This window comes from Dufourea novaeangliae, unplaced genomic scaffold (assembly GCF_001272555.1).
Source record: "Dufourea novaeangliae isolate 0120121106 unplaced genomic scaffold, ASM127255v1 scaffold168, whole genome shotgun sequence".
Lineage (NCBI taxonomy): Eukaryota > Metazoa > Arthropoda > Insecta > Hymenoptera > Halictidae > Dufourea > Dufourea novaeangliae.
The window spans coordinates 612,684-637,158 of record NW_015374062.1 but is presented as its reverse complement, the minus strand read 5'-3'; the positions used below and the strand labels follow the sequence as shown (position 1 = coordinate 637,158).

General features: G+C 36.9%; 1 protein-coding gene across 1 annotated transcript; it reads left to right on the top strand.

The window, feature by feature from the left end:
• The first annotated feature begins 7,752 nt into the window (after positions 1–7,752).
• On the top strand, positions 7,753–24,025 carry LOC107190194 (peroxidase-like). The gene is made up of 13 exons (XM_015578957.1): positions 7,753–7,834; positions 12,378–12,521; positions 13,106–13,409; positions 14,618–14,835; positions 19,457–19,633; positions 19,832–20,028; positions 20,555–20,738; positions 21,075–21,417; positions 21,598–21,754; positions 21,888–22,061; positions 22,269–22,467; positions 22,803–22,908; positions 23,635–24,025. The coding sequence occupies exons 1-13, from the start codon at positions 7,753–7,755 to the stop codon at positions 23,720–23,722; spliced, it is 2,373 nt and encodes a 790-aa protein (XP_015434443.1). The 3' UTR covers positions 23,723–24,025.
• The last annotated feature ends 450 nt before the right edge of the window (positions 24,026–24,475 follow it).

Here is a 24,475-nt window from a genome sequence, read left to right as displayed (position 1 = left end):
TCACGAGAAAGTGAGGAAGCTAACGCCGTTATGTATTGGGCGTACGCAGGTTTGTTCGTGTTGAATTGTTTTTGCCGGCTTGAACGACCTTCCTCCTTGAACGACCCAAACACCAGATGGTACGGCCAGGTACGGCCATGGTACACGGCGTACACGGCTAGGTCAATAAACTGTGTGACGCAATGTCACTATTGGACCGACAGAGAGCACCGATACCGCGGCACGCTCTACCGTACTCTATCGCTCGCACACCACCCCTCATAGACGTGCATTCTTTGACACTAATTTTCAAGAAACTAAAACTTCTGTATTTCACTTAATTTAAGAGACACGTAGCTGAATATTAACATACGTTCATTATTTAATAACTGGCAATAAATAAAATTTTTGGAAGTAAATGACGTGTCAGTAAATTCATATGTAAAAATTTACCAATTACCAGAAAGTAATTGTTCGTGCGTATTAAAATTCTTACAATAGGCAGTAAAACTATTCACACTCCCATATAAATTATAAATATGTATATATTCTCCCACATGTAGATTTGATAAACTATTTATGAAACTACATCTATTCTGAATTTATCTGTTACAAATATACAAATGTAAGGCAAGATAGAAAAACGAATAAAGCAAGAACATGTAAAAAGTAACATTAATAAAAATGTCCATTAACGATGCATTTAGAATAAATTGTCTTGTAGTTAAGTGAAAAAATATATACTTTTCCGTTTCATGTTTCATGACTGTCATATTTATCCCTTAACTTTAAACTGAAACATCGGATATTTTTATTCTCGTGAAATTATATAGATACACGTAATATGAATGGAATATATAACACTTTATTTGTGCTAATAATACTCAGAATTCATGCTTTATCGGTAACGTCGGATATTGACACTAAAATGGTAACAGGGCTACGTAGCCCTATGAACATAGGACAGAAAAAAGCATTGGATGATAGGTCTATTCTATACCTAGTCGGTGATTATAGTTACTCATGAATGAAGGAAATGTGATTTACATCTTTCGTGAAGCAATCGTTAATTATCGACAAAATTTGTATTTAGCGAATAATTTCTAGCATTGATTGCTATTGTTTACGCTGCTATATATTTTCCCTTTGTTTTCGTTGGATTTATTTATATATTTCACTATTTTTATTCATCCAGCTGACTCAAATTTTACGCATTCGCGTTTATAGTCTTGAATCGTTACGCGTGTAAATCCAGATTGAATTTTCCCGCCGAAAATGTAATATCTACTTTTACCGTACGAGTCAAAACCATGGTAATTCACATTGTGAATAATAGGTGGCGCATTTATGCAATCTGAACAATTTGAAAACAATTTACAAATCACTTATTCATAAAGTGCAATTTAATTTATACTTCTGTCACAATATGCAATATTCCGAAATCCGGGATTAATAATACAGTTAAAAAGTTACACTTTTTGTCAGAAATGTAGAAAGTTCATTAGATTTGTTATTCTTAATATAATACATATAAATAATAAAATAACCAACTTTTTGCCTGGAATATTGATTTCAGGAGAGACAGTCAATTTCAACATAGATTTATAAAAATGATACTGCCTCTCTATACATATTTTGTTTTTAGCTTCTCTTTTGGATGTCACTGCAAATCTTTTATCTCCCATCGATCTGTACGTATTATAATCAAATGATTCTTGCCATTTATAGATCAATGACGTACAACGTTCACAGTAAGACTTCTTAGAGGAGCTTTGCAATAATCCTCTTTAAAAATATACTATCTAAATCGAATCGATGCTCCTGTAATAGATGTTGGGGATATGCGTAATTTTAATTCAAATTCAGTCACACGAAATTAAAAATATCTGTTATACAATCGTAGAAGAAGTGCAATCTTTCTCATGCGGGCAGAAGAAACGGTAAAATACCGGCCGGTCGGGTGAGCACGTGATTCACGCGTGACGGATAAGCATTCCATACAATCTTCGTACGGCTCGCCCACCTCCTTTGCCCCTCCGCTAAGGGGGAAGCAGGGCAGGCAGCTGGTTTTGCCACTACGTTCCCCACTACAATATGTTTTTACCGACTTTCATGACGGAACAAGAGGAACAGAGACAGGTAGAGCAATTGTGTTCGTTTTCGATACGACGATTTTTTTCGTATCGACTAGCACACATAATATTTACGTTAAGTATTTATGTAACAAGGTTTCATACATACCAAACGATAGTTTTTGTCGTTTCAGTATATTTTCAAGATTTTAGCGCATTTTCGTGCTTTCCAATGATTTTCGAGATTTCGACTAATGCTTCGTTATATTTTAACAACTTTGAACTGATTTATTTCTATACTTAGTACAATTTTTAATTATTTCAAAAGGGAAACAGCAAACAAAATTTCGTTCAATTTTTTTCTGACATAAACGCAAGGCTTTAAGGGTGGGCCCCCTTTAAAAGTGGGGACCAGGGCTTCAGCCACCCTTAGCCAGTCCCCCGCCCCTTAATCCGGCGGTGACCATAGGGATGCGCGCATGCACTTTACCGGAAACTTTTACGGTAGGGAGGAAGGCAACGAGGATTTCACCAGGGGAGTCGAATTCGAGTGATCAATGGTGCGGGACCTGTGTTTCTAGTTGACTTGAATGCGTCCGTTCCACATTTGCGTCTGAAAGACAAGGCAACGGTTCATTCATTGTCTACTTACCGTTCTACAAACTTATCCTCTATTCTTCCAATTAAGTGGTAGTCTGGTAACCGAATCACGTTAAAAGTGTCCGCGAGTCTTTGAGACGCTACGGAAAAGCGTTATCGAACCCCCGAACAACGGTTTCCGTTCTCGATTTTTCGAAAAGTTGGACCCATTGACATAGGGTTCCAGCAGTCCGAGTAGGTGATTTTTCGACGGAAAAATGGGCATGATCGAGTTCAACTTCTTTTATGAAAATCTGCGGATCGAACGCTTCAAAAAATCGTACTTAGGTAAGACTGTTAACATCCATTGGCGTAGGCGCTGTAGTAAATTAGGTTATACATAATGTCGCGGAGAATAGATCGTAGATGCATGGCTTATTACAGTTGAACAAGTTTTTAGCAGTTAGAAAGTATTCGTGTGAAACAATTTAATTTCTAACGTAAATGTTAAGGATGCAAATATACTATTTAGAGTATTACGTATTCGTATTAAAAAATGTCGAGATTATATTTAACAAATACTTAATTATTAACTATGATTAACTATTAATTAATAATGTCTGGAGATATGAAAGTTTCTGATGGAGACTTTTTTTTGGTTGAAACGAATTTGGAAATGTCGCAGAGTGATTACAAATGCATAGGTGTCACCTTCAACATTTTATGGGAACGTAAACATCTCTGATTTCAAAAGCTATTAGACATTGTTATGAATATGGAAATATTACTAAGCGATAAATAAGAAAATGTATTGAGTTAAAAGAAATTCAGTATGTGGAGATATCGCAGTAATTAATTATTGATACAATAATATTATTGCTGCTTCAACGTTTGATCGTCTCATCGTAATTCATTTTTTTTTATTCCTAGTATAAGACATGGTAAATAATATAATAGAAGATGACGGTGACAAAAAATATGAATTAATTTCTATTAGAATCTAACGACAAATAGAATTTATAAAATAATGAGTAGTAGCAAACTGACATTTTTATTTGCAGAAACATCTGCTTTATTCAGTGTTTTTAATGTAGACATTTACATTTATAATTAAATAGGTGTTAGATATACAAGAAAATCGAAATATCGAAAAAGTATAAATAAATTGTGTTATATAATTATGGTTGACATCGTCTTAACGAATTATCGAAAATCACAATATCAACCAGAGAACGAAAATTGGTATATCTTCGCAAATACACTAAAGAATGTAAATTTTTGCAACTACTACATAATGAAGTTTCGAGGTCGTTGAAGTCTTGAGGCTTCCTACATATCTTTAAAAAAATATTCTACTTGTAAATGTTAAAGTTTCTGTGTTTAATGTAAACAATAGTTTAAATTACATATACCTTTATAATAAATTATATTAAATTAATAATTTTATATCCCTTAAAGTGATATCCGTGCATACACATTTTATCATTTTATACTGCATTAATTATTCTTTAAATATTGTGTACATTTCCAACAATAAGTTTCGCGAAATATTTTTTAGTACAATGATATTTAAATTTTGGAAATTGTTACTTTTTTGAGAAACAGAAGACATATAGCTTATTCAAATTTACAATTGTTTTTGTCGTGGAACTTTTCGAATTTTTTTGTGTTTTTTCTCGTTCGTCTGTAAAATTCTAAAATATCTTATATCTTGAATCAGCAAACGCCACGTGTTGAGAATCAAGTGTACAAGAAAAGCCTTCCATTCGGAGATTACGTTTGTACCAGAAATACCTTTGTTTTAAAATAGATACCAAGATGTGGATTAATTTCGGATATACTATGGAATAAGTTTGAATGTCTATGTTGTTATCTTTTGTTGACGCAGTTGAAGTTTATTCAACTGGCTCCTTTTGCCGATGTTACGAGATTGGTTTTGAATTTATTATGTGAACGAAGCTGTGCTTGTTTCATCACAGGGAGTCACTATGTTCCTATTAGAAAATTTTTCATTTTGCTAATTATAAACCTCGAAAAATTTGTTCTTTTTTAAGATTCGCAAAAAACTATCTTATTACTTTATTAAAAATCTTGGAGTGAGTGTGCATTCATTTATTCAAAAATTTGGAGCTTTCGTAATTTAATACTATGTGACTTATATAAGCAAAAATATACTTTAAGTACGAAAGTATACAAAATATTTTTGCTTGTAATAAAGTCGAATAAATGTTGCGAATCTTTATTACCGAACGCCTCAATCAATAATAAAGAGCGAAATGTCAACTTTCATTGATTTCCGCGATTGAATTATTTATTACACAGAATTGCTACCTTATGATTGATTTAACATAGAGTTTGCGCGTTCCTGTTTCATACTCTCCTATGAATTAGTACTGCGCAGGTCAGAAATATCATAATGTGAAAGCAGTGGAAAAGCACTGGGATATACAGGGTGTCTCAGCTAACTTGGTCACGTCGAATAATGACTTAACGGTACACTTTACGAAAATATTGAGGCGTGGAATTTAAATGGTATCAAAGGGAACATCTTACAAGGTACCCATTTTTTTGTGGAGGTATTTCAGAGATTTCAAGGTCACCTTCATTTTTATTAACGGAATATCTCGGAATTTTTCCAGACTTTTTTAAAACTTAAAACAATAAAACCATCAGGTTTTGACATAAACGAGACAGTTGGCCCACGGAGTGTGAAAAAATATATTTGCTTACGAAAGGTTAACATTCATGAAATATATAAAATACGTTATTCCTGTGTAATGAGCAAATACTGTAGATATTCAATAAATGCACGGTTTTGGGTCTGTAGAGGGCTAAACCAAGAATTGTCCATTTAACAGGCTCCAATCACACGCCTCCATCCTCACAGACCAAAAAATTTCACGGCGCAGCTGTTCTTAAAACAAAAATATCGTACGACGAAGAATATAGTCGACGATAACCTGAAACACGTTCCGTAAGTCGAGTGTGCAGCCTGGGTAGGGGAAGTGGTGGGGGGTGGACGAGCACGTGCTCATCGAGTGATAGAACGTCGTTTTTTCCTCGGCCGAATAAGGTGACCCTACCCCGATAGTGGGGCCCCGCGAGCGCCCCGCGAATAAACGAGTAAAATCCAGGGACCGCGGGCAACGGAGAATCTGCGCTTTGACGTGGAGGCGGAATTGAAAGGAGAAGGAGGGAAATACGAGACCATCGATTAAACAAGTCCCATGTGGTGGGGGGGGGCACAGATACGGGAGGGGGATTACATGTGAACACTAAACAAGAGAGATAGAGGGAAAGGAGGACAGAACATTTTAAGTATAGTCATTTCCACGAGAGAAAAAGAGACAGCACATTGGGGGAGAATGAAAGACGAGCGTCTGAATGAAAGAAAGAATCGATACCGCTGGTGTGAGATGAACGAAGAAATACGTATTTGTTGGAGGATTTTTGCACATTCTTGAATCGTCGTCTATCATTCTTCTTTTTTTTACGTGGTACCATGTATTTATACGCATACAGGAGGAGGGAGGAAGTATGTATTCGTGCAGTCCAGTGACTCCTACTACCAGCTGGTAACACTATTATCATTATGATACTAGGTTAAAAGTCATTCACTTCCGATTGTATTACAACAATTTAAATTTTTAATAATATAAAGCCGGATGGTAATAACGTTCAACAAATTCACCGCCGTGACGGTTACTAGTGACTGTCATTTAACGTTCGACGATCCTGAATTTCATATTTTGGTACTATACTGAGAAAAAGTAAAAGTCATCGGTGTGTAGATACTTTCTTCTGATACTGTACATAAACCAAATGCATTTTCTTCTTTTGGAGTAGTTTATTTATGCACCGTTCTTTTTTATTCCATTTAAGCAAATACACGTTTTTGCGCTTCCTTGAACTTTCTTGCTCATACTCGAATTTTTATGTATGATACATATCTCTTTCTTTGTTTTATTTGCGTGGTCGGTATATACATATAGGTCTGTTGAAAAGAACTGGCTGTTCTAACATTGAAAATCGTCATGAATATTAATGAATTGCTGTAACATTTGTTGCTCGAAATAGTCTCCCTTATTTTCTATTTTTCTACCAGAAGCTAAATTCGCCGTCGGCAATACAAAATAAAACAATACCAATTGAAGTTGTTATTTTTTAAGCACTATTTTTTACCTAAAGAATACATTCAAGGCATTATTTTTTTCATACACACATACCCACATAAACCTGGTATGTTTTTCTCGCACTGTAGCGTTCGATTATATCCTTTCATGATTCGATCCAAACACACGAAACGCGGTACGAAAAAGTAAAAAACGGATCTACAAAAAAACAAAATAAAGTGTCTGGCTACGTACAGCCTTTTTCACTGTGGCAGTGGTGTGTTAATATTTTCGCCCCCCCCCCCATGACTGATAATCTGGCTACGCCCATGTACTCTACCATAAGAGTATAAACTTCGAGTAGAAAGAAAAAACGAAAAAAAAAAATGAATACATATACGAACGTGGAAATCCTGTACAGAGTGTGCGAATGTAAAAAAACGATGCCTGGTACGACGAGTGAAAGAGAAAGACCGCATCAGTGTATCGTAATCCCGAATCGAACGTGCAAAGGGGAGACAGAGCGAGAGCGCGATTAAAAAACAAAGACAGTGATATTATCAGACTATGGAAGCGACTCGGAATGAGCAAGTGAAAGAGAGCGATAGTCGAAGAGAGACGGACGAAAGAGTGAGAGAGAGTTCAGCAGTCCGTGGCACGGTGCTGTGTGCCGCGTTTAGTCGTACCTGCTGTCTTGACTCGGTCTCTCGGTTCGCTTCAGGAGGCAGTATTCGCGACTTCGGAGTACCTGTAACAATTTTACCTTGTGTTACCTACCAGAGGTGATCTCGTGATAGCTCCAACGAGCCTCCGTGCGTGTCGTTAATTTACGAATAAGACAAAATCTATTTTTGTTGAACTTTTCCGATCGATACTTTATCCGATCTATAACCAACCTCTGGATACCTGTGCTCTTTTCAAGTTCGATTGTGATTGGCCTTGGACAAGCCGGTAGATTCGGGCGAACATTTCACTGCAACGCAGCTATTTCGGCATCTGTTAAGTGGAGAATGTTTCTTGTAGCGCCGGTCGACAACAATCGCTGGGCTTACACGATGCATGGATTGGAAAAACCTATGGATCACGTGTCCGGTAATTGTGATATACATTGTGATGTACATACAGTAATTCAATGTTTGTTTACATTACTCCGTTTTGGGTGGTTGGATATTTTGAGACTTGTGCGATGGATTTTTATAGGGATATTGAAAATAGAGGGATGCCGAAGGGGGATGAAAATACGTCAGAAATGTCTATAAATGTTAATAAATAAATCTTAGACAACAAATTAGACTTTTCAAGTATGGATATCGTGAGATACGTATCTCGTTGGAAATTTACTGGACCGCCATGAATGATGAGTAATATTGGTTCTTCATATCTTGAATGTTATCTAGGTCAGGGTAAAAGCTCTTTCAGTACAAAGTACCTTATCAGCATTACTACCAATTTAATTCTAACATGAATTTTTTTTCTCTTTTCGACACTGTCGACATGGGAAATATAGATATAAATTAACGTTGTTGTGTAAGAATGAACATTTTGTAAAATCTTGTTTAAAAATTATCATACATGTAGCAGTACAGTATATTCTAACAATAATACAACATATGAAACAGTAATGATGGTAGAATTGTAAATTATGTAAAGTATATTCTGTGTAGTTTCACGAAAGAAGAGATAAAATAAGTAACTTATTACTGTGTATTTTTAAGTTACATTATCTTTATGATGTAGCAATCACATAAGTAGATAACGACAATATTTATTTTCTGGGCGTTCAGTTTACGGAACACCCATCGCAATGTTTGCGAATTTCATCAAATTGATCAGGCCACTGCTCATCTTTAATTCCGTTGCGATGTGTATCTATTTCTCCATTTTTCCATTATGTACATACATACATACAGTTATGTACTCAGAAAAATAAAAATTACTCTTAAATTTTTTATGTACATGGTAATCATGTGAATTTTCATCTATGTTTTACTAGAATTAATTATTCGAAACTGGATACTTTGTACGAATGGTTCATGTGATCGGTACGCACGTGCCAACATTTGTTTATCAGAAAAACGTCGTATGTATGGGAATTGGTCACCTTAACGGCTTAGGATCATGACTTGTTTTCGAAGAGCCGGGAATATGTATATAAATGGCGGAATTGTGATTATGTGACGTGCGTGCATCCTGTGTAAAAAGCACGATGAATTATTCAAGTTTCGTCTGCGATTCTTTGTTGCTGTACTATTCCAATGGAATTACATAAGAAAGCGTTGTGTTTTGTTCGTTTAAGTTGCTGTTTGCTCACGTTTGTTATTGTGGTTGCTATTTTTAAGCCTCTAATGGCAAGCGAAGATACGAATACGATTCCGTTGTAACATCAAATTTTTGTTTAATGATTGGCGATAAATTTTCACAAATAGAACCTTCCAAAGATCCAATTCAACGAAATTTATTTCATCGATTGGTTTGTTAGATTAAAACTATAATAATAAATTTATTAATTTCGATTAAACTCATTACTCCAGCGTTTTTTAACGCTTTTAAAAACACTCTACAAACTCATAAGATCCGCAGCCTAGTTAGGTTCCTCTGAATGTCCTTATTCACAACACTCCGTAAATGCTAGAGTAATTTACGACGAATAATAGCAATGTCTTAAATAGTACGAACGTGGAGAACATGTTCAGGACAGTTTCTGGTCGTTGCAAGAAATTGCATCTGATTGCTTTTAATAGTCATATCGTCCAGAGTGTCGCCTATTTCTGCCCGAAACAATTACACAATCAAGGTCTCACGTGTCTAAAGTTCGAAGCTATCACAGTGCTTGTATAATCCACATGATTTGTGTCTTTTTTTTTTTTATAATGTGTAATTTGAACTGGGCAATTGCTAACTCGAGCTTCGACTTCCTAGTTACTATATTCAGCCGCTCTTAACACGACTTTTTGTAGTTGTCCTAGTAAGGTTAAAGGTTCAGACCGAATCGCTTATGTGTAGACTCGCTTCGTTCTATCCAGTGGTGTACAATTATTTATTCCGAAAATAAAATGTTAGAATTTATGTTTCACTTTTTATAATTACGTAAGAATCTATGTTTCATTTATTATAATCATGTTGGTAGTGTTAGAACTTATATTAAAGAGTTCTACTGAATACCACAAACGAGTGTATTTTCTGTTTTGACAAAAATAAATCGAAGTGCACACTAATATATAAAAGCACACCAAAAAGTGCTGATCTTTACGAAAAGACTACGCGTGGAATGACTCATGTCAGTTGTGTTGGAAGAGAAATATGTACGAAACGTGACGATTAGTTTAGTTAATCTTATCGATAAACTACGTAATATTTACGGCGTGTAGACACTAAAGGTCGTGTATTAATAGAAAAATCCTTGTACTTGGAGAAAAACAATTTTCCGAGTGAAAAACATTAGTCAAACTAATCTGCATCCCGGAAAAACAGAGAAAGTGCAAAATGATGAAGAAATAATTGATGTTCATACATTAATTCCTCAAATCTTCATTAAGATTCAACTGAATGAATCACTTGCAAGTAACTCACAGTGATTTAAACCTCAAAATATTTCCTAAACTGTGGACTTATGGAAAAAGTTATAGAAGTATTTTTTAAGTAAGAAAAATGGGATTTAAAGTGAGAATGTTTGAAAAAAATATGGTTCAGGTCAAATTTGGGAATGGTGTCTGTTAACCCCCCGATGCACTCGAAGTGTTAATTCTTCTGTAATTTTAATTTTTGAATGAAAAGTCATTGATAGAGATCAGTTGATAAGTAACGTAATGCCTGAATGCTCATTTTCTGCAACGTGATATTTGTAATGGAAAACATTGAGATGCTACTAAATTGTTTACATCAACCTAGTACAGTCTATTCGCCAACACCACGTGCTAAAGTTGAAACTGACAGTCACATATGCGACTCGCAACTAGAGACTAACAGGTTTACCTATACATAAAGAAACCATAAATTTACAGTCATTAGCATGGAAATTTCGATTAAGAAACGCAATTGGATTTTAGGGGCGAGGGGGGCGGGGTCAGTGTGCAGAACTGTAAGTAAAGATGCGACGACGTTCGTCGAGAAATCACGTGGAACGGAACGCATTGCAGGAAAACAAACGCAGTTATCTAGGGAGCTTCAAACAAGCACGTTTATTGATACCGCTTGTGCATCAACGATAACAGTCTCTTTAATTGCGAGTTGTCTGAAGAACCTTTATCCATAGTGTAATAAATAGAGGAGGAAATGTCGTTGTTTATATCTTTATTAGTGCCAGTATAAAAATTGTTAAGTTGTGGTGAACATGCGTGTCGCTTGAAAATTTTCCACGACTTTAAATGCCTGGAAGCATTGTTTAAATATCAAATATTTTCAAGATTTGTACTGAGAGAGAGGATGTGAGTATTTGTGCTTGTGATACTCTATTTTTAGAAATATCTGAAGTTATTTGAAACTGACAGACGATGAAATCGTAAAAATAAAAGACGATAACGGTTCAATAAAATCGAATATCTCGATGGTTTTGATATCGAGTTTCAGGATATCTAAATTACTGGAGTATTGAATTTTATTTAATTTTATTGCTTATTCTATGATTATTAGTTCCGCATGAGTAGTGGATGACTTAGAGTTCTGAAAACCTTGAACGTTTTATAAGAGTCACGTGTATATAGTGTATTTATATTTTTCAAAAATGTCGAAAAGAAAGCTTGTTGTCTATTTATGTTACAAATTGGGTAATAATTCTGACGATTAGATACGATACTAGTGATAACGACGAATTTCGTACCTACGCAAAGAATATTATCTCGAGGACGGTCTCGACATAAATATATGGAGAACGAAGCGATAAAAGCACATAACAACAATGGTGATTCATGAAATTCATGCAGCCTCATTGGTCCACCGGCTCTGAGTAGGTCGTGTTTGCATCCGCAAGTCAGATTACATCTTACTTCCGCCAAAAACGAATTCGTTGCGTCGTTCGTTTGGGTTGGGATATCAGTAGACTGCGAATGTTATGCATTTATAGCACACACAATTATGTAGAACTCAGTGTGTTCGAGAGTTTGATGAAGTTTAACCCTCAGGGACGTGGATCATGAATTCACCATTCTTTTTTTCCGTCATCTTAAAAGGTACCAGCAGACTTTACGTTTATCTTCCAATTTAATAATTTTCTATTTTTAATGGTAGATAACTAGGATGAAAAAAAAAACATTTTTCGAGTAAAAGAATTTAGAAAGACTTCTCTATACCGATGGCGTATGGAATACACCGTCCCTGTCTTTGAGGGTTAAGGAGGTTTTTGTTTTGATTCGAACCTGACAGAATACTAAGTAAAGTATAGTAAACTGTTATTTGATTCCGGTTCCAGTAAATTAAACTATAAACAGTATATTTGCATAAAAATCGAACAGACGACGAGGGTATTGCGACGCAGTTTTATCCCAATAAAAAGAGAAAAAGAGTAAAAATCAGCCACTGGTCGATTTGATAAACACGGTCGTGTGGCGCGGCAAAATTAACGCGTTGAATCATCGTGTGTAACGAAACATCTATATACGACTGAGAGCAATGAGGGAATGATCCATTTGTTTTTGCGCAGCCGGCGGTCTAATGGCGGGTTCCGTGGCTACTCTAGCGGTTCTCTGGATCTCCCTGCAGACCATGGGGTTTCTTGGGAATTCGCACTCGATCGGAGCCTACAAGTTGCCGTTGTCCTTACAGAACTACCTTGCCAGTTACACAGGTAAGTGGGTCATTGCCATCCATTCATGTTTTCCTTTTTTATTAAAAAAAACTCACCAAAGAAGACAAATGTTAGGATTTTGAACCATGTTTGGCTCTGGCTGAACGTCAATTATATCTTGATTTATTTTGAATAGAAAACTAATGAATAATCTTTTTAAATGATTTTTTATATCATGACGGCTAAAGATTAAGACTAAAAAGAATATGTTCAGAGATAAATTATTAATTTTATGTGCTAGATGTATAATAATAAATGTTATGCGATTGATGTGTGGATACCATTATAATAACTGGAGTGCTTAAGTTTACTTTTCCTAATAAGAAATTCGTTAAATTAAATGAGCATATCAACTATAGTGGTAATTAAAGGGTGTTTTCCAGGTGAAAACATTGTCAAAGCATGAATAGAATACCTTGAGCATCAATATACGGATCGATTTCATTCCCAGAAAAAAGTGTCCGAGATAAAGAACACAAGAACAGATGCACACTGTTCTCTTTTTCTCCGTCACAAAACCCTTCTCGACCTGTTCACACCATCGGAGTACAATTGTACCGACGTTTTCAAAGGTATCCTTTCAGGTTTGCCGATGTCGAACTATCCCTATGAGGTCGTCGTAGACACGGGTCATTTCCAAAATCGGCGTTTCCCTCACATTGACGAGACGATCTTGAACAACTCAATCAGTTTCGCGCAAAGCTTGGTCGATCGTATGAGCACCCTCGAAAGGAATATCGTGAACGCTGGCATTGAATTGCAGGCTCACACACCGGCTGGAAAGCAATTCCTTGATTCTTATCCTTCCGAGGATGCTTTTGAGAGAGGCCTTGGTGCCATTGTGGCGATGAAAGCCTCGTCCTATCTCCTCCACCAGAGCTGTCGCAGGTAATGCAGGCCTCTCAGGCCCAGAAGGTACCAAGTCAATTCTTGTTAGCCCTCTTAACTCTTTGCGAACGACGAACCCAATGTGTGCGTTCAGCATGATACAATTGGCACCATTCGACGAACTTGTACATTGCTCGGAACAATTAGAGAAACGTGTATTTTGCAGTTGTTTGCAAAAATGTGGATCGATTTGGTCCGCGGGTGACATGTTGGACAGGCCTGTATTAAATACTAAAGTAACGTACTAAACAAAATATTATAGTAAAATTGATTATTCAAGGAGAATTCTGTGACTGCAAATCACTATTTTTGTGCTATGTTTTAACATGAAACTACGGGAGATGATAATCGAAATTTTGGGGCTTTGAATAATTTCAATAATTTGTTAAATATACGCTTTAAGAATCTGAGTTACCATGTTTTTGAGGTACATATTCCAAGTCGCTTACATCGTATATAAGCGAGTAAAAGTAAACATTATTTGTTATTCTATTCTGATTTAGTGGGAACTGCTCAAAATTATTCGTTTTCAGTCACTTATTTAACAAGCATGTGACTTTAGGAAGCAGAGATTAAAACAAATTATGTATAATATACGAGATCCTTGCTCATCTACTTCTTAATAATTGTTATACCGTAAATTTTCAAAGAAATTGTGTCTTTTACTTCTCGATTAGCAAATCTACCACCGGGAAAATGTTTTCTGGATTGAACTGGGTTTAAAATATAATTTCTGGGTAATAAATATAATATTTTTTTTAGGAAAAGAGTTCATCTTTATTGGACAGTGTTACTGTACAGTACTTACAATGTTGTTAAGAAAATAATCACAACCATAGTTAAAATTAAACGAAAGAAACGATTTTCAGTTAAATAGAGAATGTTACACGTGTGTGTTGGAGTATCAATTACTCTAAAAAGAAGTAATTCAACCTTCAATCGAAATGTTACACAGGAGAAAATATGAAAGTTGCAAGATTCATAATCGAACTATGCACATAGTTCTCTACGACACTGAAACCTAAGCTATCACATCGACTGATATTATCAAATACCGATATATCAATAATATTCTACCACATAATTTTCTCTTCAATCTATATTTTGAATCCAGCTTCGTCCAAAAATCAGAGTATCCTAGCCCATAATTCGCATATGTCCCACAGCATCTTCAGCAAAATTCGAAGTAACCATTATATCTCTTACAGATTCGGTCTCCAGAAGGACGATTGTGCGCGTTTCATATCAACGCTGTCGCTCCAGGGCACACCGTTGGGATCTGCTTGCTCGACATCCCAGGTCACGATCTGCAACGCCAGGGCGAAGTATCGTAGCATCGACGGCAGTTGCAATAACGTCGATAACCCAACCTGGGGTAGTGCGATGACCGCGTACACCAGAATTCTCTTCCCCCAGTATTTTGATGGTAAGAATCCACCCTGCCGTGTGATTGCCAACCAAACATGAAAACCCACGGCCCCGTTTTCCGCGAGCTTGTGATCAACGCGTTCAACCGATCCTCGATCGTTAGACCGTCTTCCTACCCCCCCCCCCCCGGGCACGCTGAAGAACTATATCATCGATCACCTGGAACGATGGTTATATCGTCGATCACCTGACGCGATCGGTTTATCCGCGATGACGTACCTCCAGATTCACGATTGGCTACTTTCTGTCCGGGCGTTCGAACGAGTGAAAGAATAGAGAAGCCCGCGGATACACCAGCCTAACCGTGCAACTGTGCTATCGTTATTTGTGTGGAATAATAATCGTACAATTATTTGCAGCCTCTGAACGCCTGGCGCTTCCCTTTCCTCTTCCCGGGAATCCGTCCTGATTCTTCTCTTCTCTGGCACTTGTTCTATGTCTGTCTCTCGTTTGTCGGAATTTTCGGGCTCATTCGAGTCATGGTTCTCGCCCGATCATCCAACGGCCGACGTCCACACAGGACATTAGCTAGCCATACATCAGCTTCCTTTTCGCGCGGAAAGACAATCCTTGATTACAGACGACTCGTCGGAATTTTTATTACACCATCACAGCAGACAATTTTGGTTCTAGCTTTTCAGTACCTTCAGTTGACTGTAAGTGGCACAATATTTTCCATAACAGTAACGAACAATAACGTTCGGTTGGTTATCAAAAATTTGGCCAAGCAGTCGTAGTCGGATTATTCATTTCTAGGACGATTCGTCAGACGTCGAACAATTGGTGCTCTGGTAAAATTAAATCTATTGATGTTCTGGGCATCACTAACAAATTATTATTTAAAAGACAAAAAACAAGATACAAGTAGACTGAACGGTGACTTCTTAATCGAAGTCCATACAGTGATACTGAACTTTGTTAAACGAATTACATAAAGACACGTTATTCACGCATGGGTCCAGTAACACTTTAGAAACTACTTTTATCGATCGCCTTGTATTTCAGATATTCATTTCTAAAAGAAAAACTGAAGCAAATCTTAAGGCGACAAGGAACATTTCGGTTGTCACTAATGAAGCATTCTTTTATTTCGCATTCGTGGACGATATTACAAGTAATGATTAGTGAAATGATATTCCAGTAATTACCTTTGTTTCCGAATGGATTTTACTTTCCTCGTGGAAAGAATGCTGCTGTATGGCTAGCTATTCCCGACGATATCTTCTGATTGCACCTTGTGCAAATACTTTATCTCTGATGCGACCTTCTCCTGCAGAAATGAGATATCCCCAGATGGGCGACACGTGTCGTGATACAATATCTAATTTTTATTCGGTGCTGTAGACATATTTTCCATGATGATTTAAGTTGTCGATGAGATTGTGATTTATTCGTCCCTGACTCTGACACACGTGCAAGGTATCCTGGATGAGTTCAAACTGGCGTATCAATTTGTTGCAACTAGAGTGCTAGATTGGAGGATTAGAGTAAAGCTTATGCTACGGTATACACGTGAGAGTAGATATCGAGAGGCGCTCTTGTGGTTAGTCCCACTTAAGAATTGATCCCTGAGTAAATTGGTTTTAGTCGTGAGAGTAGAAGCTTTAGCTATTGAAGTACAAGGTGTTGAAGAGTTGCTGTCAAATCTGTCCATTCGAAAATTCTTGAGAGCAATTGTCGTCAGTAAAACTTTTACAGAGACACATAGCTGTGGAATACGTACATATAAATTGATACGCCTAATTGTTATTTCGAACGTATAAACGCAGTCTATTCACCAGGTGTGAATCTACACCAGCAGACTGTAAAGTGCAGTTAAAAGAAACCAGGACACCTCGTACATTTCACTCAACTTCATTTACATAATTCTCGACCGGTCAGGAACCAAATTTCGCATGTTTTTCAAGTACATATTACAGAATCGTTCACTCCTTCTTCTGTCGAAACAAGTTCTCTGCATAATACAAAGTCGGACGATTCGACACGTTAATTTCGTTTTCTCTCTCTGGACCATTCAGACTTTCATTTTTTCCCAGTTGTCGGCCGTTTTTTTTACCAGATTTTCAGTGGTTCAGTCATGTTTTCCCCGATCCATAAACTCGAAATCGTCGCGTTTCAGCGTGCGATTCTACACGAGCCACCAACCTCGACCCACTAACCCGTCTAATCCGCTCACCATCTCGACACCTTTGCAATCATTTGTTCTCACACGTACATACACATACACGCACACGCATAGTCATCCATAGACACACGTAGCACACGATACATAGTCGACGCAAAGCGTGAACTGTATACAGGTTGTAACAAAAATATTGGAGGACCCGAAAATGGGAGACTCGTGAGATGATTTGAAACAAGTTTTTCCTTATCAAAAATTTTATCCGAGGCTTTATTAACGAGATATTAACGAAAAACCCCGATCAATCACAGCGCGAGTCTGTCGGCCGAGCTCTGATTGGTCGGCGTTTTTCGTTAATGTCTCGTTACTAAAGCCTTGAACAACATTTTTGCTAAGGAAAAACTTGTTTCAAAATCACTTCACGAGTCTCCTATTTCCGGATTCTCTAACATTTTTGTTACACCCTGTATGTATACGTAGAAAAAACGAACACACTCTGATCCCTGGGCGCTGATGGATGAAACGAAAAAATCGCTCGTCGATTGGCCTAACGAAATATATTCTGTGATTTGCATTACAGTTATTGTGCGATAAAGGCACATAGAGCATAATATGCCTGAGTGTAGCAGTGAATAATACTGCCTACAATAGGGTGCCCCGGTCGGGAGATTCTCTATCCAGCAGTAGAATGTGTATGTAAAACTAATTCGGATATACCTAATAATGTATCATATTTATTATTGTAACACTAGTTGAACTATTTTTCTGTTGATTGCGGTATACGGGTCTCGTTAAAGGTGTCCTAGCCAGACGAATTGAAATTCGGAGTCGTCCGAAATCATCGAAATCTTTGACGATGAAATGCGAATTCTTGTTGTCGCACGAATTCGGAGTTTCCACAAGTCTCACATATTATGAGACACCTTTATTTCATGAAGATATTATCAGTAGATCGTTGGGGTTCTCTCGATGACTAGTACTTTTTTTTTTATAGTGTACGTAATTCTAATTACCATAAAATAACCGTATACCTATTACGTATCATGGAAAATTATTCGAAGAATGTCATGTGTACTCGTTATTATCAGACAAGTCTCATTAATCTTTCGGTAAGACTTCCGTGAAAACGCAGTGAAAAATAAGAAGATTTCAGTTTCCATTTCGTGGTTAATCCATCGGTACACATCCGGTATGTTTTCGAAATACCAGGTAATACGTTTGCACGAAATATGAAAGACAACGAAAAAAAATAAAAATTCCATGCATTGTGTACGTTTATTTTACAACCTCCCCAGTTAAAGGGTTAACATTTTGTATCTGACACAATACCGAAATTGAAAGTAGAGTAATATAAACTATGACAGTCATCTCCAAGTTTGATTCTCTCGCTTGGGCACCTTCATCAGCCATCTAGATAAGTCACTCGATTCCTTCTGCGAGCGTTCTCGACGTGATCGTTTCAGCAATGATCAAAAATATGCTGCGAATGTGTTCGCTTCGCGAGTCCGATTTGAGAACCGTTTCGAAAGTAAATATGTACGTACACGCGTTCTCGAACCGCGTACGTTTCGTCGATAACGCATCAGAACGTCATGTCGAAGTAGAACAAAGTATTTTTCGTACGTTTGCGATGCAGCGCGAGAGCCACCGTTTGCCGACCGATCCAGGGATCAATCAGCCATTTACGGATCGTTGGGAAATGCCGTCAGGATCGATCAAATTCACTGATTGGTCTCTGATGCGCCGTTGCGAATCGAAGCAGGTTTAGGCGGAGTTTAGGCTCGAGATTTGGACAGGGATACAACCACGATTCCAAGCCATTTTCGCGGTCAGAGACGCAAAAATTGCTCGCTCTCGCGCTGCACGGACATGTTTACACGCACACAACCCAGATCTCGTGGAAATCGGAGTAATCGGAGTCTAACTTTTCCCATCTCTGTTTGTACATTATTTAACATTGAAGAATACAGCGATCAGGATTGCAAGAACGATAACGAAATTCATCTGACGAGTCTTATTTAAATACAGTTATTCACAGAAGTGCCGCTCGATCCTTACGTAGAACGTATTTTGCATATTCAGGTAATGTTAGTGAGAAGTGACAATTGTAATTGATATTGGTGTAAATATTAATATGATAATTAATACAATATACTTTTATGTACTTTTTATACATATACTTTGATATCATATAGAATTTTAATATATTTTTGATTGGGTTGCATTCAACTGAGGTATTATGCGTGACGTCATTGTGGTTGTATTGTTAATCAAGGATCACACCAATACAAATTGTAATTAGTATTCCTAACTTGAACATCAATTAAATAAGTAATATATTGTTTTGTGAATGATGTGAGGATACTTTTGTGAGTCACTTTCATTGTCAACTTCAATTCTTGTTTTTTTGGCGTAGAGCATAGCACAGATTTACTCCGATTTGACGATGTAGAACCGTGTTAGAGTGTCAGTTTCTAATGCATCCTTTCGCGACCAGGAATTCAAGAGCTGAGGCATATGGGACAAACGAAAAAGCCGCTACCAGGTGCTAGGAGTGTAAGCGTGGCTCTGTCGTCTGCTAATGATTTCCCGGATACCAGGAGAACGTTGTCGGTAATGCAATGGGGCCAGTTCATTGCGAACGATATCTCTCATACACCAGTAAGGAAAATGAGTAAGTGTTTGGGCCTTTGGTCCTGCATAGAGTCTATTATACGAAGTTTGAGACAGTCTAGAAAAATATAATTCCAGACTGCCTGAAATTTTCAAATGTGTGCCAACCGAATCTGACACGACCTTAAGTCACCTTAATCTAGAGTACATGAGAGAATGATAAATAATAATCAATTCGTTGTTTCATCATTTTTTATAGTGTCAACGGGAAAGCCAATTTCGTGCTGTCGATCAGACGGAAACACTTTGTCTCCTCGACACATTCACCCTGACTGTGCTGTAATTACGGTACCTGACCAGGATCCCGTTTATGGCAAGCACTATGTCCGATGCATGAACTACGTGCGATCGTTACCTGTCCTCAGACCAGAGTGTACATTTGGACCCGTGGAACAGGTTAATCAACTTTCTTGCAATATTCGCTATTATTTACCATTGTGACCGACTTCTGAGCTTGTGATTTGTGTTTAATTCTCTAAAGTTTGATTACTTTGGTATGCAGTAATGTCTATACTAAATTGGGTATTTAAAAATAATTATTTTCATTTTTTCAAGCATATAAAATTGTCATGTGTCATTCATAAGTAGAACAAAAAATTAGAAAAATTTAGATGCGAAGGAATAGTGACAGAAATGGTGGATAAGTTTGTTAAAAAAAGTATAGACAAAGTATTTATTATTTTTTGTCTTGAAAGACTTATAATTTAAGAAGAATTCAAGTTCAATTTCAAATTTGCAGACTTTTGTATCAGAAACAGTATGTTATAAATTTATTTATAATTATTCGTTCGACTAAGGTGTGGTCTGTATTTTAGTTACTATCAATGAAACTATGGTCATACTTAGCAATTTTAGCAGATGATAAAGACATATAATTATAAAATTAATATCTCACCATCCGACTGTTGTATTCAATTCACAGATGAACCAGGCTAGCCACTTTTTGGACGGTTCGATGATCTACAGTTCTACTTTGAAGAAATCTCGCGAGCTCCGTACATTTGAAGGAGGTCGTTTACGAGTTCATAAGAAGAACAGTCACGAGTACTTATCTGTTGGGAGCTTTGAAATTTGGTCTGAATGCACAAGAAGCTGTTACAATTCTGGTAATAATTAATATTTTTTAATAGTTTTTAAAAATGATCTCTTTTTGCAAATTCTGAAATAGATATATTATCGATTATATTCAAATTTATGTTTCAAATTGATAATAATTTAATATTTTCAACTGGAATTTTTTTTAAACTGTAGTTGAACTTCTAGAAAATTATACGAGATATCAATCGTGTATTATGGATTATAACTAAGAACAGTATTAACCTATTTTTAACGCCTTAATTTACATTTTACAGACACCCGCTTAATTGTGGTTATACATTTCTTTATCCATTAAAACTTCAATTACTTCTGTAATTGTTCCATGAATAATTCTATTTTTACAGGCGATCATCGCGTAAATGCCAACCCGCAACTGGCTGCAATACATACCGTTTGGCACCGGGAGCACAACAGAATCGCTGACAAACTTGGTGAATTGAATCCCAACTGGTCGGACGAGACACTGTACCAGGAAGCTAGGCGTATAGTAATTGCTGAAATTCAGCATATCACTTACAAAGAGTGGATGCCCATATTACTGGGCAAAAGATACACTCGAGCTGTCGGCCTCACCGTTGGAGATAGTTACAGTCGTAACTACGATGCTGCGGATGATCCAGCAGTCAGTAACGAGGTCGCAACAGCAGCTCTGCGTTTCTTGACTTCCTTGATGCAAGGAAAGTTAAGGTAAACTACGATATTTATTTTATTTCAATAAAACAACGATCATAACAATATTATATATTTCAATAAAACGCAATCATATTACCAAAATTTATTTTAATTTAATGAATACAATATTTGTTATACCTATTTTCATACAAAAATTTTATTTCCCCTCTGACATTTCTATTTTCCTTCTGTTAGCTTGACAGGCAACTCACGTCAAATAAACAACACGCTCTCATTAGTGGAGTATTTCTTCAATCCGACTGTCATCGAGTCGGACGAAATTTTCGACGGATTACTTCGGGGTATGGCTACTCAGACAAGCCAGAAAATGGACATGAACATAATTTCAGAGGTAAGTGTACTACGCGTTTGCTTTTGAGGATACGTTAATATATGTATATACATATATATGTATATATATATTCTATGGTAAATCACATTATTAGATTTGTTAATGTAAAACGACAATTATCTATATTTGACAGATAACAAGCAAATTATATGCAACAAGTCGAGACAGCCTAGGTTTGGACATAATTAGTTTGGATATTCAGCGTGGTCGTGACCACGGTTTACCTGGCTACAATGAGTACCGTAAATACTGTGGCCTTCCAGCTGCGCAGAATTTCGACGACTTTTTAGATCACATTCCATTGGAGGTGAATATGTTAACGATACAAGATTTTAAATAATTTATAAATATACTCTGTACTACAATGCTCCAGATTTTTTTTAATGTTCACATTATTAGTTTTGTTTTCGACAATTGGTCAATAGAATTTTAATAGTTTTTGGTAGATAGGATATCTTAATAAAAATAATATAATTACGAATATCATTATTTATATTGTATTTTCTGTGAATAGATGCTGAAGAAATTACGCACAATTTACGCTCATCCTGACGACGTTGATCTTATTATTGGTGGCATGCTTGAAAGACCAGTAGAGGATAGTTTATTGGGTCCTACGTTCAGCTGCTTGATCTCTGAACAGTTTGCAAGAACTCGCCGCACTGATAGATACTTTTATGATTCTGCTTATCAACCGTACCCATTCACTCCTGGTAAGAAATCGTATCTTTTACAATCCCTACAAGATTTAACTTCAATTTCTTATATTATTTATTTGTATAAATTTTTTCTAATTAGTAGCAATAATAATAGGAATACATCTGTGTACCATAGTTACATAGAACAATGAAATGATTTATATGTATTGTGAAAAAACAGAAGTTTCTCTTTGCCCGTCACTCGCTTCATTATTAATATTTTTCTTCAGTCCATATTCCATTTATATGTTTATTTGTCAATATAAAAATATATGTTTACTACATCATTTTGGTTCCGTTTCGTATAAGAGGAAAATTAATTTTTCTAATTTCTTTAATATCTGTTGCAGAACAATTGGCCGAAATCCGGAATGTGACATTGGCAAGACTATTCTGTGACAATGGCAACGACATTACACACATGCAGCCAAATGTTTTCCTTAAACCACAAGCAGGGTAAGTTACTATTTTGTGACCTTCCACTTAATTCACTTTATTAAATACTTATTCCTTCATCAATCCCAGTTATTTTTAGGCTTTCACTCTAATAATTTCACTTAAGTATCAACCTTCTCTTCGCCTATCACTTGCCTTTACCTCCTCCACGCATTGCTGTTTTTCCCTTCGTCGTTACTCGCATCTTCTATTGCCTTCTGAAGTTTAAAATATAACAACAAAAAAATCATCCACATTCGAGAAAATAGTCACAAGTTACCACTTAGCCCTTTTGTTACGGTCATATTTATTACGAACTGGACCGAATGTGTGTTTTAAAGCGTTACCAAAAAAATTTAGCAGCTTGGTGGTCAAAAACAAATTTATTTTTCAAGAAACTCAAGTCGCATACAATCAACCATAGAACATTGTCAAAAATATAAAAAGAAACCCTAAAAACTCATACTTCAATGACGATACTGAGAAACTATTAATGAATGATGAGGCTAAAATCGATCAAAATCGCTTGATTTACACCTTTCAATTTACATAAAATTATAAGCTTGTACATTTTCAATCGTTCGAGCTAACAAGCGTCTGAACTGGTAAATTTTTTTTCTGGCCCACTTTGTAGAGCTTGCCTCCTGGCAAGCGACTGTGAACTGTCATAGTAACGAAAGGGCTAACGTTGTGTCCAAGGTGGTGTTAAAAACTTCTCATAAATAAATCAATGATCGTATCTCGTAGGAATGAGTTGAGATCTTGCACAGACTTCGAGGCCATCCCGAGCGTAGATCTGTTCGCCTGGGCGGAGAGGGCCAAGGCGTATCGTTGAACTTCCCCCTATAATTGGCTGGTCACATTGCCGCCATCGATTTGCCCGAGTCGCAGGAACGGCCGTGACACGGGGGCCGCGCTACTTACGACGATCGAACACCGGATAGATCGGAGAACGGTGACGATCGACTAGAAGACTCTTCGGGGTCTTAGGCGTGTCGTTTTGTGTGAACAGAGACAGCGAATCCAGGCACTAATTGGAGCCGCGTGTGTACACGGAACGGGCACGATGAATGGGGAATTCAATGGAAAATGGCGTGCACTGGACGCAGTTCAGAGAATAAAAAAAAAATAAAAAAATGATAAAGGTGCATCCAGAAAAACGTGACTAGTCGATTAAACGGGCACGCGACGGGAGGCGACACCGCGTGCCGCACTCGATCGCGGAATAGGCGAACAAAACGCAGGGGAAGAAACTAGTTCCGCAAGGGACTATTATATGTATTCAGAAGGTTTTATTTTAGAGTAGGGTAGGAACATTGTGAGACAGACTCGTCGATCTTTGCCGCAGGTGTGTACACTCGCGAGCAAATTCGGCTTCCACTAGGGGAAAAAGTGGCGTAGAATTTCTTACTACTTAGTAAATTTATTTCAAGTACTGAAATGAATGTTAAAATGCATGTTAATTTGCTATAAATTTCAGAAACTTCCGAAACCGAATGGTAGAAGGCCCTATCCTTACGTCGCTTTTTTCCCTAGCGAAAGCCGAGTTTGATCACGAGTGTACATACACGAGAAAGGAATCTGAGAT